Source organism: Xiphophorus hellerii, chromosome 8, assembly GCF_003331165.1.
Source record: "Xiphophorus hellerii strain 12219 chromosome 8, Xiphophorus_hellerii-4.1, whole genome shotgun sequence".
In the NCBI taxonomy this organism is placed as follows: domain Eukaryota; kingdom Metazoa; phylum Chordata; class Actinopteri; order Cyprinodontiformes; family Poeciliidae; genus Xiphophorus; species Xiphophorus hellerii.
This window is the reverse complement of record NC_045679.1, coordinates 26,680,981-26,701,157: the sequence shown is the minus strand read 5'-3', so window position 1 is coordinate 26,701,157 and position 20,177 is coordinate 26,680,981. Positions and strand designations below refer to the sequence as shown.

General features: G+C 39.6%; 2 protein-coding genes across 2 annotated transcripts; one reads left to right on the top strand and one right to left on the bottom strand.

The window, feature by feature from the left end:
• Positions 1–50: 50 nt before the first annotated feature.
• On the bottom strand, positions 51–9,452 carry ddx56 (DEAD (Asp-Glu-Ala-Asp) box helicase 56). Its single transcript, XM_032570457.1, has 14 exons — positions 9,333–9,452; positions 7,910–8,071; positions 7,622–7,776; positions 5,658–5,828; positions 4,836–4,926; positions 4,301–4,542; positions 4,077–4,211; positions 3,067–3,180; positions 2,889–2,983; positions 2,694–2,767; positions 2,524–2,613; positions 2,344–2,449; positions 1,018–1,115; positions 51–486 (listed from the first exon to the last, which is right to left on the bottom strand). The coding sequence occupies exons 1-14, from the start codon at positions 9,387–9,389 to the stop codon at positions 403–405; spliced, it is 1,674 nt and encodes a 557-aa protein (XP_032426348.1). The 5' UTR covers positions 9,390–9,452; the 3' UTR covers positions 51–402.
• Positions 9,453–10,771: 1,319 nt separating this feature from the next.
• On the top strand, positions 10,772–19,312 carry dusp26 (dual specificity phosphatase 26). Its single transcript, XM_032570494.1, has 4 exons — positions 10,772–11,290; positions 11,391–11,574; positions 12,941–13,152; positions 14,177–19,312. The coding sequence occupies exons 2-4, from the start codon at positions 11,396–11,398 to the stop codon at positions 14,386–14,388; spliced, it is 603 nt and encodes a 200-aa protein (XP_032426385.1). The 5' UTR covers positions 10,772–11,290; positions 11,391–11,395; the 3' UTR covers positions 14,389–19,312.
• The last annotated feature ends 865 nt before the right edge of the window (positions 19,313–20,177 follow it).

The following is a 20,177-nucleotide window of genomic DNA, read 5'->3' as shown; positions in this document are numbered from 1 at the left end:
TTTGTTTGCATTTCCAGTTCAGTGTTCCAGCTGTACGAGAAATTTGAGTAAATACTGCTGCTCGAATGGTAATGACATGGGAGCTTTTCATCATATTCCCAGCTGGATCCAAGATATTTCAAGCTCTCAATTGTTACAAGAACAGCCAAAACTGGTGTGAAGAAATTTTACTTTTAAAACATTTTCAAATTGTTTAGAAAACAGTGATTTTCATGTGATAACAGGTCTAACGATGAGTTTTTCAGGATCCTGAAGCCCATGTTTTGTTTAAAACAATATGTCGATATGCAGAGTCCATTCTGTCTTCAATGTGTTTATGATCACACACCATCCTCATAATGACAGTCTCTGAACAGGTGAAATACGCAGAACTGATCTCCCCCCTCTTCTGGACTCCAGCAGCTATGATTTGCCGCCTCTGGCTTTTTTGTTTCCTGTTCGTTTGTACTGGAAACTCTTCAGCGGATTCCTCCCCCGGACGTTCCTCTGCCAAGGACACAATGACTCATTTCAGTTTATCGTGATCCGAATTAAAATCTGATTACATTATTCGGGAAACAAAACAAAACAAAAACTTCAGAAGAGAAGAACATAACATATATTGAAACATGAACTAAATGTACACATTCAGCTGAAAACAGACAGTTCAAAGTTAATTATGCTGCAATCTATGACATTTCGTAAAAATATGATTTACTGGATGTTGTCTGATGCCATTTAATCATGACAGCTTCCAGAGCCCAGGGTGACGTTTTAAAATAAACTAATTATGTTTCTTCAAATCCACAAGATGTTCATTTAGAAAAATGCATTAAGTACAAACTGAAAGAGTAAAAAACCTATTAATTTAATCTAAACCTACTTTTATCTGTAACTCCATATTAGTTAAAACTTTGGAAATGGAAGGTAGCTTACCAATGTAATACACTAAGATTAAAACTTTCCAGGATTGTTTGATCTGCTCTTCATAAACAGGACAAGTATTACGCTGCTCTGGTGTTCTGATCTGCAACCAACCTTGAAGCTGCTTTTCACCACTCCCTCTGCAGCTGGTTTTATCTTCCTCCTCCTCCTGTTCGACAGTGGATTCACTACGCCACGCAGAGTCTCAGGAACTGCAGCATAAGTGTGAAACTGATGCGTTAGCTTTGATGGACGCCGTCAGGCTGACGGACAGAAGCCTGAGCTTCTGATTCTGAGGACAAATCTGTCCAACTGCAGTTCATGTCACTAGGACATAATGAACAACATCCGGTATTTATAAGGTTCCAAAATTATTTCAATCAAACATAAGGAGAACAAAACCTCACAACTGTCTCCACCATGTTATCATTTAGGAAAAAAAATGCAAATAAAAATGAAAGAGCAATATGTGAAAAACTAAGTGCAACCCATAATTCAAGATCTTGTAGAACCAACTTTCGTCTATCACATTAGCTGCATTTTCAATGATTACATAGCTGCGTAATTCGACAAACTGAAAATAAATTGGCTTAACGGAAACATGGCGATTTCATAAATTACTCTCGTTTGATAAAAGGTTTTGGTGCTAGGGTGAGGTGTTTTTGTTTTTTTCTTTTGGCCATATCAAAATTGATTTATTTCGCAAAACTGCAATGGAAACACATTTTTCGAATCACATTATCAACAACCACATGCTGTCACTGGTGCAAACCACAAAGAAGAAGATGACAGGAAGTAGTTGTAGGATCATGGTAAAGCATGATTTTAATCACTTGTCACATGAACAAACTTACTGATGTGTGATTTAAAATTGTCTTCATTTAATGTAAACGCTGCAAATGCGAAATTGCGTTATTTCAACATTAGCGGAATATTAGTGTTTTGTCCTAATTTATTCTTGAATTGCGGTCAGGCTCCACTTTAAACACCCCTAGTTTAGAATAATGACTTTATCGGACCAGTAACAAGGAGTATGCCTGTCACAAGCAATTAATCAATTAATCGCATGATACATTAAAATGAGCTGAATTATTTTCATTCTGGTGATTGACAATTTCTGAAGATACATTTTGTCAACAGAAACATCATGATCCATTTTATTTATGGTTTTGGTTGTGTGTGGTTTTTATTTCCGCTTTATTTATTGTTGTTGGTTGATATTTAAAATGTCGTCCAGCTACAGGGTTAGGGGTTCTATACAAAATTAAAGTTTATTCGTTTTTGAGAAGTTGAATTTGCATTATTATGTCATTATCAAGACATTACTTGAAAAAGTTCTTGAAACAACATTATTGTTTGCAGTATTAATTATTGGAACAATTTATCGTCCAGTAAAATGTGAATGAGTCCCGTCAGTGCAGTACTGAGTGCTGTACATACTCAGATAGTCGGGAATGTTTTTCATGTGAGGCTTGATGACGGCAGGATGAAGGTCTTTGTCATGTCTGAGCAGCTGCAGATCTCTGGGGTTGTCTTCAAAATACATCTGAGTGAGAGAGCAGAGTCGTCAGTTCCTACATTATCTGAACGTGGCCTCCGTCTCTCCAGACCGCCCCTCACCTTGAGTTTCTCCGAGTTGAGCAGCTCCTGTTTGATCTCCTTCAGTCTGGCCTCCTTCACGGCCTGCTTCGTCACGGCCCGCATGGCGTCCTGCCAAACGAACCACGTCGGTGAGCTCACTAGACGACACAGATCGTTCTGCAGCCTAACAGGAAGCGACGAGGACTCACCCTGCACCTGTACCGGAAGCCTTCGATCTCCTCCATCTTAAACTCATAAGGTTTGAGCGCCGCCTCGGCTTTATCTGAACACAAAGCATGCAGGCACGCTCCAGTTATCACCAAATAAAAACTAAAGAATGCTTCTGCAAACATGTTAGCTGCAGGATCTTGACTTGGACACAAACACATTTAAGACAGAGTCACCTCCACCGAGGGCCTCCTCCACCTCTGCCAGGGCATCGAGTTCGGTGTGAGAGATGAACGACAGGGCCGTGCCTGGGTTGTCGGCTCTCGCTGTTCTGCGATCAGAAAGCGAAGGAAATGTCTGAAACGGCACAAAGGACGGAATACACAACCTGAAAGCCGTCTGAACGTTACCGACCTTCCAACTCGATGGATGTACGAATCAACAGACGTTGGGAAATCAAAGTTGATGACATTGGAAACGTTTTGGAAATCCACGCCCCTGGAGATGCCGTATTCCTTATCTTTAGCCCTGAAAATCCCCGATCACAAAGAAACTGTCAACAACAGATGACTTTTAAAAAGTTTTCAGAAATCCATACCACTGATCACTTCATTCATCAAACGCAGGGCTTCTGCAGGATCCACCAACTCAAAATTTAGACTTTTTAAGACCTTTATGAATGAAATGTACAAAAGAAAATCGGATATCTTCTATATTTTTTTTCTTGTTTGTGTTTTTTTTAAGATGAATGTCATTCCGCCAACCAGTGATAAATTTGCACTTACCCATCAAAGACGCAAAAAAGCCAGTTAGCTAGCAAATATATATTAGCAGCTAGTTAGCGATAGCCTGAAACCCCTTGAATCACAGAATAATGAAGATGTCAGTGTGTGACTCAAACAGTTGCACATATAAAGTACAAGACTAGTATAGTCTAATAGTCCTACCAGGACAAAATGTAAGTGAGTGACGTGTTTCAGGACAGCTTACATTTTCTTTAATGAATTTAAAACATTTTAAGGTCTTGTTTTTAGATACACAAATTTAAGACATTTTAAAGGGGCAGTAATTTGAATTTTTCAGGCACATAGTGTCATTTTATAGCACAATAAAGTAACTATGTTAACATCAGTTGTTAAAATATATATATCAAATATGACTTAAAAGAAATGTGACTACATATGTGTAGTCACATTTCTGAGTGGAGGAGCTGAGTGGAGGAGTCATAGTGGAGAGCTGCTTTGTGAGGCGGAAACGCTGAAGCTTGGAACCTGCAGCTCTGAAGAAGCAGAGCTAGGTTCTCCCAAGTGTTGATTTTACATAATTTCGCCCCTTTAAGACTTTTTAATGCTGCACAGACAGCCAGATCCAGCTGACAACATGGATTCCACATGTTTTCTCTAATCTCATGTAGTGATACTCACTTTGCTGATTTCGCTCTGCTATTTTTCTTCTTCTCCTTCCCTGAAGAAGACGCGGCAGGTTCAACCAAGCTCTGCTCATCTGTGGCAATGATGATGTCATAGAACCCCTGGTTAAACTGGCTGATAATGTGGCACCTGCAGAAGAGCACAAACAGCTTTTTATTAAACGTTCTATAGTAATCTTTCATCCCATCTTTACAAAGGAACCAGCATCGGTGGCCCACCTGGACTGGACGGGCAGCTCCGAGTTCAGGACACACGCTGGGATGGCGAACTGTTCCAGAAACAGTTTGAGTCTGTAGCTTCGGTCCACTGCTGCCACAAACAGCAGCGTTTTCCCCTGGACCAGCTGCAGCTTCAGCAGCGTGTAGATGAGCAGGAATTTGTCCTCCTCTTCACATTTGATGGTGTACTGCTGCAGCTGGCTGCTGTCAGGCAGCTGAGAGCCCTGGAGCTTCAAGGTCACCTGAAGAGACACAGAAACCTTTGAATTTGGGCAACCATTACACATTACACATTGGAGATGTTTTCATGTGCAGCATGAAACGGAACACTGCAGGTTTCAGCGGACATTCCTGCAAGAATTTACATTTTTTTGAGTCTGCATTTTTCGTTCGTATAATTTTTGCAAGGAAGAAAACATTTGACGGATTTGTTTGATGGAAGATGTTGCCGAGAATAAAACGTAGCTTGCAAAAACAAGCTTTCAGGATGTGAAATGTATAATAATAATAATAATAATAATAATAAAGAGATTACCGGGTTGTGCAGCAGCAGCTGCTTTAGGGCCTGAACATCCTCGTTGAAAGTAGCCGACATGAGGAACGACTGATAGATCTTCGGCAAATGGCTACAAAAACATGGAGAAAAGATGAAAAAAGTGGCTTTGTTTTCATTTAAGGTCACACAAACAACACACAGCGTCAGTAAGCAGCCCCTCCAGATTTCTGTGATTTTGCAATTGCAGAAATTCACACAAAATCAACAGATTCTCGCATTAATTGTGCAAATATTCCCCTCTTTTTAAGTGCCTGAGCTAATTCAGCAGAGGTCCAGGCAATTGGTGTTTCCAAAGCTACAAATTTAGGAAAACTTTCCCTCCAGTTTTTTATGATTTCACAATAGAGGAAACTGGTGCAATAGGATCAAATCCCCACATTTGTTTGCAAGGTACATAATTGTGCATTTCTTGCATATTTTCTGCAAAAATTGCAAGAAACACTGCTTAAATGTAGAATGTAAAAACTACAATCATGTCATTTTTATAACTAGGTCACTTTTGAAAATGAGAACTGATTTTCCTGTATAAAATTAAGGTCAACTAAATTTTCAACTGAAATTTAAATTAGAAATAATCCACAGAATCATACATTCAATGTCTTCAAAAAAACTAGAAAATAAACAGAAATTTTCAGACTACAACCAAAAACTTTGATGCTACCGTGTGCAATTGTCAAATAACAGGAAAATGATGCCTTCTGTCGAATCTTCTTTTCTGATTATAAGTCTGGAAGGTGTGGCAGGTATTAGTATTCAGTATATACATTGTCCTTAATGTATAGTATACTTCTTTGTTCTCACCACAGCAGGTTCTTCAGGTCAGACTCGAAGCCGAAGGAGAAGACCAAGTCGGCCTCGTCTACAACCAGCATCTCCAGGGAAGAGTGGAGCGCCAGGTTCTGGGCGTTGAGGTGGGCGAGAACGCGGGACGGTGTCCCCACCACCACATCGGGCTTCTCCATTAAAATGGGTCTGTTCAGAAACAGGATCACACACCCACCGTTAACAGACAGGAAAACGTTTGGAGCATCTATCATGTAATAATGCATTTTTCATTCCCTCTGAGATATTACGCAATTATTTTTGTGTTTTTTTTGCCATCAAAATCACTGATTTTGTGGTGTTAGTTTAGAAATTTACACAAGGGTTTTAGCTATATTTTTTTCTTTATTATACTCCTTCAAAGATCTACATATAGAAGAAAAAAAAAGATGAGTTTAAATAAGAAAATGGATTGGACATAAATATTTTTATTCTTTGCCAAACTTAAATAGCTCAATCGTTTTGTTACTGTCAAGCACAGGCTACAACTTGACAAGTAAGGCTGAGGCAGAAGTGTAGGAGGAGTAAAAATACTGCCACCTGCAGGGGGGAGTTAGCCATTTTAATACAACGTTCTTATTTACCATTTTTACAGAAAATTTGCAATAAATTCACAATTATGCATTAGCACAAAGAAATTCTGGGATTTGTTGATTTTGCGTGAAATTTGCACAAAAAAAAAACTGGAGGGACTGATTTTTATAACACTGATTTTAACAAACCGATGCATAGACATGTTCAACAGTATACACATAGACACATGGAACAAAAGTCACATGTTCCAAATAAAACATGTGACTTTTGCTCTGTCACATGTCAGAGCTTCCGGCTGTGGGGAAGCTCTGACGGCTTCCCCACAGCCGTCAGAGCCATTACTCCCTGCCGCCCCCCCCTCCCACACATATCATAACCTCGCAGTCACACATACATATCCCCCACCCCCACACAGCCATATTGTTCTGCACTTTGCACTGTCACATTATCTGTACTTTGCATAATTGGACCTGCTGCTACTTCTTTGGTGTGGTTGAGTGCCTTTAGTTAATTTAGTTGTATATATTGTTATTATTATTATTGTGTGTTTGCTTATTTATACTGTATATATTTGACCTTTTGCACGGGAGCTGCAATGGAAATTTCGTTGAATTCTGTTCAATGACAATAAATGCTATCTATCTATCTATCTAAAATTTTTTTTAAAAGTACCAATCTGTTTCCCAGACTTCATAAAACACAGAGAGAGCCCTTCGCAATCTGGCATTAAAAGGTTGGAGTACATAATTTATATTCTGAAATAAGCTGGACCCAATAATAAACAAATAAATAAATAAAAACTTTAGTGAAAACGAAGTAGGTCATGTTCAAATATTGAATTTAGCTCTGAACGTAACAGGGACATATGAACTTAGTTTTACGGTGTGCAAGCTGATATTAGAACTAGTTCAGGTATGAAAGTGAACTTGAACACCAACCACAGTGGGTGGCTAGAAAAATATAATTCACAAATAAAGTAAAAAGTTGCATAAACTGACTAACATCTCACTCTCTGCTGCCGTCTTTATGCTCATCAGACCACATCATTCAACTTCACCTCAAATCAAATTCCAATTCATATACAGGAATAAGACAAATTCAAAGTCAGTGTCATGACAGTTATTAAATATTGCAGTCAAGTTCAGCTTATTATTACAGCTGGTAACATTTTTCTATCGATGGCAACCCAGAGTCGCTGACTACCCAGCAATCCCTTCTCCTGAACAAGCCTGTAGCGACAGACCAAAGTCTAAAGCAGGAGAATCTCTAAACGGATCAACAAAAACAACCATTAGATTAGCTTGTCAAGCCAGAAGCAGCTTACAACTCTGAGTTTAAGACAACTTAAAATGGAAAATGCTTGCATTTAGCAGAGGAAACAAAGGATGTTCCAAAACCAAAAGACTCACCTCTGCGTTGACACGTCGGCCTTGCCGGAGATGTCTGCCACCCGGACATCTCTAGAACAGAACGACGTCAACTGTCTCATCATGGTCTGAACCTGCTGACCGAGCTCTTTGGTTGGCACCAGGATGAGAGCTCTCACGTCCTGCTCACGGACGCTCTGAAGACGCAAAACAAACAGGGAAATAACCACGGAAACGTCTCAAAGCAGGAAACGTTGATCTTTAGTGTTTCATAAAGCACCATAAAACAGGGTTACATTAAACAATGTGTGAGACGGGATTCCTCCCCACCTGTTTGGAGGCCAGGATGCGCTGAATGATGGGTATAGCGTAGGCTGCAGTCTTTCCAGATCCGGTCCGCGCTCGAGCCAGAAGGTCCTTCCCCTCCAGAGCCAGAGGAATGGCCTTCTCTTGGATAAGGGTGGGCTGAGACCAACCCAGATCCGCCACCGCCTGAGCCAACAAGAGCAGGAAGTGAGTGCAACTGAGCAGGAGACTGGAAACCCTGCATTGATCCAATGACACACCATGAATAGGTTACCATGCCACTAATTTTACTTCATATTGTAACGCTTGGGTTGTGTTCAAGGGAGATAAACATTATTATGTTTATTTTGTCATGTTGAATAAATAGCAATATATGATGATCATAAAACTAGCAATTATTTTAGCGCCTAATTTATAAACCATTTTGACAATAAGAGCAAAAGAATTGGCACATTTTGCAGATTTTTCTTTTAAGGCTTTTCATGCAATATTAGAACTATAATAGATGCAAATAAACTATTCAAATTTTTTTTAAAATAATAATTAAAAAAAACATATTTCCTAAATTGTTTTTTTAATCATCTTCAATGCGAAATTTTTATATTTTTCGTGCAGTTTTGGTTTAACTACTTTTCTGAGTGTGCTTTTCTTTCAGCAATTGCCCTGGAATTGTGTCTTTATACTCAAGTTAATGATTATTCGATTACTTAAATAGTAGAAAATTATTTCAGCAATCGATTCATCACGATTAATCGTTCCGGCCCTAGACGACGTGCACTAATAAACTGAGCCAAAACGTTAAATCAAGCAAATTTATAATTAGCATAAAAACTGCAACACACTCCACATTACAGGTTTGAACTGTTTTTGTTCTGATTTTTCTTTGTCACACATTGTTTCACGTCATCAAACCCTTTTTAACATTAAACAAAGACAACTAGAGTAAACTAAACACAAAAACCAACAGTTGGTTGTGCCATCTTTAGTGGCAACAACTCCAATCCAGGATTTCTAATAACCAGAGCAATCAGTCTGACAGGCGGAAGAAAGAAAAACTCAAACACAGAGGTCATATGTAAGGAGGCAACAACTACTACACACACCAACATAGCGGCCAAACAAAACACACCATCACTTGTGTTTTTCATTTTAATCCATTCGAAAGTTTAGTGTGTTTGTCACTTCTTTTGGGTGTCTCAGAAATATATAAAAAATGAACAAATGCATTAATATTCAATTAATATTCAGTTTAGATGTTATTATATCCCACGGCACATATGTTTTAGCCCGACAACACGAGACACTAGCAGAGCAGAGAGAACCCTCTCCTCCGTTTCTGTCAAGTTTTTAAACATATTCTCGGTTCTTAACACTTCAGCTAAAGACTGAAAGTTTCAACTAACATTTATTTTCTTAACAACTTCTGGGTGTTTTTTTTTTTTTTTACCTTTAAGAGGCGGTCGTCTAATCCCATTTCATGAAACTGAAGTCTTTCAGCAGCCATCACTGCTCTGCGCTACGCTCACACGTGCGTCGAGGAGATTTGACGTCATGCTGCCTTCACTGTCTTCGGGAAAAGTTCAAATAGATTCTCATATAACAAAATGTATTTTTATTTATTGCGTTAATAACACGATTTCACGTGTCATTTGTTTATTGCTATGTATGACTACATACAACAATAACAAGCTGAGCTAAAATTTTAAACGGTGCAAATTTATATAGTGTATATCAAGGTTTATAAAAGTTTGCAGGGTTTTGTGTTGCGTCTCCTTCCTTAACTACGGATCTACAATGACATTCAGTATTTCTTTTGATTGCTTTGTTTTGTTCTGTATGATACAACACAAGAAACTGAAAAAGTCCATGTCGTTAGATATTTTAAAGCAGTTAGTATAGCTGCTTTGAAAGTTATAGTTATAGCTAAGTTATAGTTATTTGAAAGTTACCCCGACCTGTCCAGGCAGGGTACACCCTGGACAGGTCGTCAGTACATCGCAGGAATCCATTTTTGAGAATTTTTGAGAATATCTGATCAACATCTCGTTCGATCATTTTAACTTGGCTGCAGTCTCTTGCAAACGTATTTAAACCCAATGGACAATCCCACATTTTCTCACATTACAACCACACACTGGTGTATATTCATTTGTATGCTTGTTAGATTTAATTGTGAAAAAAAAAAACTGATACCTGATTTTTCCCAAAAGTTTGAGAAACAAACCAACCCATATTGGGTATAAAGAAGAAAGAAATATAAAGAAGAAAGAAAAAAAGGGAAAAATCATGTATAAACTGGTTTGTTTGATAAACCAATATTTTCTTACATCACAACCACTGATCTATAATTTTTATGCTAAATGTAGACTTAATTGTGAATAGAAATTGATACGTGATTTTTCAAAATGTGTTTGTTGTTTTGTTTAGGAACATTTGGGAACTAACAGAATCAGGATCCCAGGTCAGTGATAAATGTTTTTATTTTTCATATACCATAATGTTTTGTGTTAAATCAGTTGTGTTATTGTGACTAAAATTCCAAATACGGAATAGTCCTCCTTAATTCCTTTTTAAATAACTTGTTGTATTTAGTACTTAATCCTATCTTTACTAGGGAACGGTATGTTTTTGCAATCGCTGTTAATATTTCTTTGGAACCCAATTTTGAAATTTCGTTATTTGCCATTATTTCTACAGGAGAGTCAAATTAACATGCTTATCTGCAGTCAAATGACACCACAGAAATGTCAAGTAATAATAAATCGATTAAAACAGTTTTTATAACTAGCTAAACTGAACTACTATCGAGGATCATCAGATGCGATCGAAACATCCAGAACGCCGCAGGTTTTACTGACACTATTTTTGAAGTTCTACCTTTTGGCCTGTAGATGGAGACAAAACACCAACCGTCTGGGCGAGAAGGTCTCCGTCATACATGGGCGAAATAACTGTACAAATAACCTCCATTGTTTTCGAAGAAACGACGGAAACCTCATCACGCGGGAGAGACCACGGACCTGCCTGCGCTGCTTGAGTAAACATTACTTATGTTTCATTGGTAAACGGGAGCTGTGGCTGTGGAGCGACGGTCTTAACGACGACTTGTTGCGGGGACGGAGATGCGGCGGCGACGGCGGCGGGCGGTGCAGAAACTGGTGGATGCTGAGCAGCGTAGTGGAGAGAAGTAGTCTCCATCACCAACCATCCTTCCTCCCACAGCAGCTATATGAGTCAACATGGCCGCGGAGCAGCTCGACCTGCTCATCCTCTGAGTCGTAGAGCAAAGCAATACTTGGGTAAAGAAAAACACACGGTTCGTTTTATACATGCTCAGAAGGGCATTTTAATTTGAAGACATGGGGGGAAACGAGACAAAGAAAGTTTTAGGCTCCATAGCCACAGGTAACATAATCTTATTGAATATGCTTATATTTATGACTCTGAAAGCAGTTTAAATACAGTCCCGTGCGATAAATGGGGTCGTTTTCCTCCTTTTGTTCAGCATAAATGGCGTTCATGTCCCGCTTCTCTCGGTCTCGGAGCAGCTCCAGGTCTCCCAGTCGAAAGGAGTCTGAGCGTGACTCCCCGACACTGACGGTGTCCGAGCTGGAGAGGCTGCTGTACACGGGCAAGACGGCCTGCAACCATGCGGACGAAGTGTGGCCCAGGCTCTACATTGGAGACCAGTGAGTTGGTTTTCAGTAGAGCTGCTATTGCCAGAATGATGCATCAGACAGCAGAGAAGAGTAGAGGTTCCTGTTTACTCTCCAAACTATTCTCCTGAGCGAACCTCTCCCCATAGTAGATTTAGATTAGATTTAGATTTAGATTTAGATAGCATTTATTGTCATTGAACAGAATTCAACGAAATTTCCATTGCAGCTCCCGTGCAAAAGGTCAAATATATACAGTAGAAATAAGCAAACACACAATAATAATAATAACAATATAACACCACGTTGGCTCCTTAAGACTGACTACAGAGCTACAATTCTTGTACATTTCTGTGTGCATGTACAAAGGCTGCCCGAACACCAATTCTGTTTAAAGAATCGGACCACAAAAAAAAAAAAAAAATCAGCTGAGATATCACCAACACATTTATTCTGTTTTTAGTTTTAGTTAGTCACTACCTGATGCAATGAAATATCTCCCACATGTACAGTACAGACCAAAAGTTTGGACACACCTTTTAATTCAATGAGTTTCCTTTATTTTCATGACTATTGACATTGTAGATTCACACTGAAGGCATCAAAACTATGAATAACACATGTGGAAATATGCACTAAACAAAAAAGTGTAAAACAACTGAAAATAGCCCTTATATTCTAGTTTCTTCAAAGTAGCAACCTTTTGCTGTGATTACTGCTTTGCACACACTCTGCATTTTCTTGATGAGCTTCAAGAGGTAGTCACCTGAAATGGTTTTCACTTCATAGGTGCCCTGTCAGGTTAATAAGTGGGATTTCTTGCCTTATAGTCATGAAAATAAAGAAAACCCATTGAATTAGAAGGTGTGTCCAAACGTTTGGTCTGTACTGTACATAAAAACATCCCTGTAACGCCTGAACAGTAGCTGGATTTGTGTAATATTTGTATGGATTTACAATGATAGTGAACATGGTCACATGAATATGGGTCTTAATATTATGGATGATGCTGTCTGAGAAGGAGAGTGAGTGTCTCAGAGCAACAGTTTTTTTTTATGATAATCATTGATTTTTAATGCCGTGGTCTTTCATTTGTTACTGTACATTTTGAAGGCATTGTTTTGCTATAGATCAATACTAAAGTTATAAAGTGCATATTGGGAATTTCAATGCTTGAAATAAAGAAGACTGCAACCGCACCCTTTACTCTCCTGAATGCACTTATTAGAAACAAGTGAACAGAAATACCAAAGTAAACATTCTCATTTCAAGTTTATATATATATATATCTATATAGATATAGATAGCAGCTTCTTCAAGCTGCGTAACTCAGTTACCTCAGTCAGGAAGAGCAGTATCTCAATAACTGAAAATGCTGATCCAACTCTCCTCTCCTCAGAAACATTGCCTCCGACCGCCGTGAGCTGGCCAGACTCGGTATCACACACATTCTGAACTGCGCGCAGAGCAAGTGGCGAGGCGGAGCCGAGTATTACGCAGGAATGAACATCACCTACCACGGGATCGAGGCTCACGACTCCCCGACCTTTGACATGAGCGTCAACTTCTACCCGGCTGCCGAGTTTATCCACAAAGCCCTCTCGAGTGGAGGTAAATCTGTAAATACGAAGGCGTACAGATAGAAACCATTCATTAATGACTGATTTACATTTTTACCAATACTAATTCGTAGTATGCCTCGGCAACAAAATCAGCCCAAACCACCTCTCATAATCAGACTGAGGCAGATTCCAAAGGACGAGTGACTCTAAAACAACCAGAACTTACTGTTTAGTGTCAAAACACCAACTCTGCCATAACATCACTTCCACACAAGATCAAAACTGTTCAGATCTCTCCGTGAGCTGTTGGTATCCCTGTAAAAGATTATTAAGATCAGGAAAAAAAGGAATTTATTACAGTAGCATAATCTGACATTGACCAATTTTAGAACAAAATATCAACTTTTAATTTGAGTACATTTATGGGGAAAATCACATGACTAGTATGCCAAAATTTTAAATATTCGTGTAAAAGAAGCATAATAAAAGAAAATGGAACCAGCCTATTGTAGAAATGAGGATTGTTGAGGTCGATTTCGAAGTGGTTAGATGCACAAAAAAAAAAGAAATTGATTGATTGATTGATCTAAATTATAGAGTGCCTTGTAAAAACATTGTTGAAGTTTATATACACTGAATAAAAAAAAAACAAATTCACCTGTTTTTTTTCTGTCTGAAGCTAAATCAAACCTCTCTTGTTTCAGGTCAGTTAGAATGACCAAAGTTACTCCTACTTACTAAAAGCCACAGCAATGAGAGAAAGAATATGTCAGAGATTGATTTATTGATGTGTTCGATATTAGAAGTTTACATACATAATCTCCTCCAGCTGACCTAAAACAAGACAAGTTTGGTCTGATTGAACTTCAGACAGTGAGAAATAAAAGGTCTATGAGTCAACATCCTAATGAAGTGCATTGAAGTTTTTTGTTGTAATGTGACAAAACGTGCAAAAGCCCTGCAGATCCAATCCAGACGGCGCATTTTACATAAAAAGTAAAGAACAAGCTCTTCCTTAGAATAACTCTAGCATGTTGGAAACATAATCATTTAACACCGGCACATGTGTGTAGGTAAGGTGCTGGTCCACTGCACGGTGGGAGTAAGTCGCTCAGCCACTCTGGTGCTGGCCTACCTGATGATCAGACAGAACCTGACGCTGGTGGAGGCCATCAGAACAGTCAAAGACCACCGAGGCGTCATCCCCAACCGAGGTTTCCTCCGCCAACTCAATGGACTGGACGGCATCCTGAGAGAAAGCCGGAAGACATCGCCGCAGAGCTGAAAACCCTCCCACACACACACAGCCACACACATAAGCCAAGGTAGCAGCCAGAGACACGAAACAGAGACAAATTCAGAGCAACACGTGACTTTCTGACTCTGGAGGCTCTGAGTGGCAAAAGGGGACTGAATGTCACTTTCCTGAGCTAACGGTAATTTCGTTTCTTTTTATCTGGTCAGTTCTTTCACATGTACTGCTGGTGGTGCCCATCAAGGTCACACTCTCCAGGGAAGGTCCAAGTTTCATCAGATTGATTAGTGGAGGCAATGACAGCCTCACACTGTCCTTTAAAGCATTCACACATTCATTTAACGTGTCATATTTTTACTGAAGGACAAATCAGGGAAACCCTCAGGGAAACAGCAGAGGGTGCCACTTTCAGGTCATGTAACTGGAGAATGCAACAATTGATGCGTTTCCATCCTTCAGACCAAGTACTTTCCATTTGGGATTTAGGAGTATTGACATTTTAAAGATAAAAAGTTACTGATTTGATGGAAAAATTGGTAAACGAGCATTGATAGAATGTCACTCTGTGGCATGTAGGTTGGAGAGGTTTTAAAAGCACAACTCAAGTCCCAAAAATACACGAGACAAAAATCAAACCCACACTGAAAACAAAGAAGTCGATCCAGCAGAGTTTATTGTACTGCGATTGCCTTTGTACAGGAAGTCTTGGTAAAATCCCAACTAGTTTCTGAAGAAACCAAGATCTACTTCCTTTTTGGTTGACCCTCGACTTTAAACTTCTCACATTCCAGAGTATACAGGTGGCTTATACTTACTCACTTTACCAGTTTATTCCAGTTTACTCAATTCTAAATACCAACCTACCGAATTAATGATTTCATACACGTTCGTCTATGCCATGGCTTCTGCTGCTATGTTTTCGTCTGTCAAGAACAGCTAAATGCTGGGCGTGATGTATGCTGAAGCAAGAGGAGTGTTGCTAGGTGGTCTGTGGTGTGTATGAACCAGTGTGTTCGAATACTCACGGCCCGCAATCAAGTGACCAGGTATCAACTGTTTGACTTCGAAGGAATTATGGAAGAGCCTTCAGGAAGCTGTAGCTGTAGAACAGAGAAGGCTTCCACACTATTCCCAGAGGCAATTTTTGAGGACTTGGCGCTAGTACATCATTCCAGGGATTCTACTAAGGGTGTTCTGATTCTTTATAATGTTAGCCTCGGATATAGGTAGAAGGGATCAGAAGTCAGTCCAGAGCCCTTTGCATCAAGAAGAGTGGAAACGTTCTCGACTGTTTTTCTTGGCCGCAGGGTAGATTCTGAAGGCTCTCAGGGGATGACGTATCTCTTCTGTCTTCCCAGCCATGGAGAATTTCAGATTCTTCTAAGGGAACTGAAAAACATAGCTGGATGTTTGGAATGTCTGATTTAGCCTACATGAACATAGTAAGAAGGATCCTGTGCATTTAAGGCTGGAGATCAAAACTAGGGAGAGTGGAATGCACAACTCCAAATTGCACAGATGTGCTGCAGTCTGACCACAGGATGCAGGTTTCTGCCAGAGAAAGTCCCTGATATCTATGTTCAGGTATTACCAGGTTGAGCGTTGGGTCTGGTTCAGCTGCTGAGTCGACGTAGCAACAATTTATGCGTTCACTTGGCGCTCTAGGACATCGCCACCTTTCCTGGAAACCTAATCAGTTCAACTCAAATGTAAGGTGCAAGACAACATGTTTGAGCATGCTCCCCCTCAACTCTACCTTGCCCCACTCTGCCTCGCTTAAACAAAAACGGGTTTGGAAGCAGTGCACCCGCTGCTTAACCCCGTAACTGTCATGATGACACCGGTATCCTCATGGACCCACTGACTTACATGTAAGCATTTTGAGGGCGACAAAGAAACAGTACACACCATCATGATTTGTTCTTTTCCTCTCCTTGCACTATGTTCCAGAACCGTGTGAAGGCACAGTTCCAGCTTTACATTCTCCTGCCCACATTGACAGGAAAAGTGACGTTCTGTTGATACCAATCTCCAATTCTACAACCAGATGACTCTAAACTTGTACACTGAATTTATAGGCATTGTTTTTACTACTCAGATGATTCCGTTTTATAAGTGCCCTGGCCTGAGCTATTGAGTCATGCAGCAGTTGTAATATGGATCTAAACCAGCAACGCTTTGTGGCCGTTAGGTATTCAAAATAACAACAGAGCTTTTTTCGGTGTGAATAGAGTTCAGTTTTTGGTTTGCTGCGGAATACTTTAACAGGCACGGCCTTTCATCTATGTCCATTAGCACTAGGATTGCGCTGAATTAAAAACTGTCCAGTCTAGTGTGTGTTTAAGTGTTACATTGACTGGAAGGTCTCTTGGATTTTGTCACAAAATAATACCAGATATGTGCCACTGCAAAAGCTACTAACTGCCTGGCTGACAGGAAGTGTTGGGTGTTCAGAGCCCTGTCGTACCCAGTGCTCTCTGTGACTGATGCTAAGTGAGCCTTGTGCTTCCTAAAAACATTCTCAGTATTAGCTAGCTTATTAAAAGTCCTCTTTAGTGTTGTTGTTAAATACCTCAACTATAGTGTTTCAAATATACTTTCTGGAGTTGTTCTGTGCTATTGTATCGGCAAGACGAAGTTTGGGTGAGAAGACAGACAGTTTGTCTCTTTGCTGAAAAGGTACATATTGGATATGAACGTTTGGATTTGTAAAGTCTAGAATACAGATCTCAGCTAATTTAGAAATATCATTTTAGGGAGGCTGCCTCCCCAGAAAAGCTTATCCTGCTCTCATTGGTTATCTGCAGTAGCATGGACAGACCCCGCCCATATTTCCATATTGACCCTTTGCATGTGACTTCACACTCTTCAGAAAGTAGCCCGCATGGCCATGACGGACGTCCAAGCCACCTATGCGCATGTTAACTCTTGCAAAACTCGTCAAAAAAACAGGGAGTTGGTAGTCTAATGTTGTCATAGGGTGCTGCACGGACAAGGATTCGAAAGATGATGGTGATGCATAGCAGCAACTCGAACAAGTAGAAGGCATGGCTAAACTGGCAAAAATAACTTGGGAAAGCAATCGCAGTCGTCTGTTCAATACTCAGATCCCTCACTTCTGACGTCCGTCATGGTACCTCAGTGTGATTAGATGACAGAGTTGCAAAGGGTCAAAAAGGTTTGTTAGAACTTAAAACTCCTGACAGTGTTTCAATAGAGAAAAGACTAAACTTGCTCTCATTGGTGGTAACTTGTAGCTGTATAGAAGTCTTATAGAGGTCCACACATATATAGATGAGCTTTTTCACTGAACCTTTAAGGGTTTGGTTTGAAACCATGTTAAGTTGCCTTCCCTCCAAACACTGGTCTCCCATAGAGATCATTATTCCAGGTCAGTCATTGCCAGACCTTTGGGCTATAAAGGGGTCTTGTCCAGATTTACTCTTAGCAAAGATGTTAAAAGTCGGGCATTACCAACTGCCTTCATCAACCCTAGCCCAAACTTTTACTTTCAGGAAACTTCCATGTTTGGACAGAAGTCCAAATGTCTTAATCAAAATTCAAGGTTCCATTTTGACTCTTTAAGCAGTGGGAGCTTTTGATTTAAAAATATGAAGCAGCAGACATGGAAATATATTTGAATGTCTGTGTTGTCCAAATTTCCTGATTCTTGTCCACAATACAAGAACATAATAGTCCCTGGAGACCATAACCACAATGCAGCTTTTGGTCGAGATTTATAAAGGGACTAACAGAAGAAAGCTGCAGTGAGATCAGGCATCTGAAAAGGTGGGAATTTTTAATTCTTGCTACTTTTGACCAACAAACACATTTGAAACCTGTGGATCAAGAATTGGTGTTTTCCTGAAACACAGGAAATTCTTTTTGCGGTATTATATGTTGTCTACATCAAAACTCGCCAAGTTAATAACATGTTGTTACTGTGATATGTTTTCTTTTCACTCTCCCCGAAATTAAAAAAATATTTGCAACAATTTTTTAACAATAAAGCCTGAAGCTTGAATGGAGCCTGATCCTTCCACAACCCTTTCTATGTTAAAAACTTTCATAACTTCATAATCTTCTGAGTCATCAGCTGCCACTGCTTTAATGTTTAATACCACATTTGGCTGTTATGTCATCATGAATACGCTTTATAAAACATCTATTTCTAAGTGTTATGTTGCAGCTTACAGATCATAGCTTCATGCCTTCACCATGTTGTGGCCCAGTTGATCACAGTGAGCTCCAGTGTTTCTTTTTCCAAAAGAAAGTACCAGAACACGTCTGAAGACTCCCTCTAACTGGGTAACAAACGGGTATTAGCAGGTCCCCGGCGTCTTTTGGTTTGTCTTTACTACGTGCTTGTTTTCTGATGCCTTCTGCATCTTGTGTTTTAATGTTGTCCATCTTGATGTTCGGTCTAAGCAGACAGCATTACAAGGTCATTTAAGTGATAACATTTTTGTACAGCTTAGGCTAAACTTCAGAGGTCTGATGTTTCTTCTGCTCAGTGTTCTCCTCCAGACAGAGGAGCATATATGATGTCCTATTAACAGCATAACCTGCTGATCTGAATAAGCTAAGCTACTAACATAGAGATGGCAGTCAAAAAACAATTAAGAACTCTCCTAAAAGAACACGGAGGGAAATGTTTTCATTGTGACTTTCAGCTTTTCTGCGGCATGTTTTGTATTTGTGACTTTGTTGTGATGTGACTTTGTTCTTCCCGTTTATATCCCCGTGGTTCCTAGCAGCAGCCCTTCGATAGGAAGACTGGAATTCCAGTGAATTTATTTTTGTACCACTCTGTCTGTGATTCCCCCGAAAGGAGATGTTCATGCCTTAATCTGTGTTCTTCAACTTGGTCTTGTTACGGTGAGAAACGACCACAATTGTCAACTTTGTTTTGATAAATGCTGTAATCGGTCATAAATAAATAGAAAAATCCTTTGAGTTTTACCGTGTTTTTTGTATTTAATACCCCTACATTCTACAATGTAAAGGATAATTCACAATCAATTGGGTAATGCCAAACATGGCAGACTAGCTTAGGTTTGCAAAATTATTCATGATGAGTGAGTGCGGTGGCACTTTGGAAATATTTTAAAGGAGTTTTTGGAAGACTTTTACAATAACTTTCCTCAAATCTCATAGAAAGCAGAGAGACACTGCTTTATTCGATCCTTTGTGCTGACGCGTGATGGTAAATGTAACTGTTTGTTACTCGCCATGTCGATCACAGGCTATGACTTCACACCAAGTCAGTCTGAGGCAGCAGAAACCCAATATTTTTTACTATTTTTGCGGAAAATCTGGAACAAAAAAAACCCCCTCACAAGTACGCGCCAGTTCGAAAAATTGTGGAGATCTGATTATTCTGCAAGAATTTCCACAATCGCGAAAATCTGAAGGGACTGTTTTACAAATCAGTCATTTTGAGACTGATCTACTAGAACCACTTGGCTGGACCTCTGTTGAATTACATCAGCCACTTAAAACGTCATGAATATTTAAGCGATCTCATTTTTATGCTCACCAGTTTTTGTCATTTTCTAGAAATGGCATGTTTTTGTAATAAAAGCAAACAAAACATTTGATCATCACTGTTGATTTGTAAAAGCCCTATGCTGTGCTAACAAGTCTTGGTTGGGTTTTTAATGGTCCACTCAACCCAACCAAGTGAAGAAAATGGACATGTTGCTGGTTCTCTCCAGGTGAACCGTATCTCTATAAGCAATTTGGAAGAAATGCTGGTCAGTCAGTATAACCAGGATTTTTGAAAAGCACCAGTTCATGGATGTTATGTCAAAATCAGC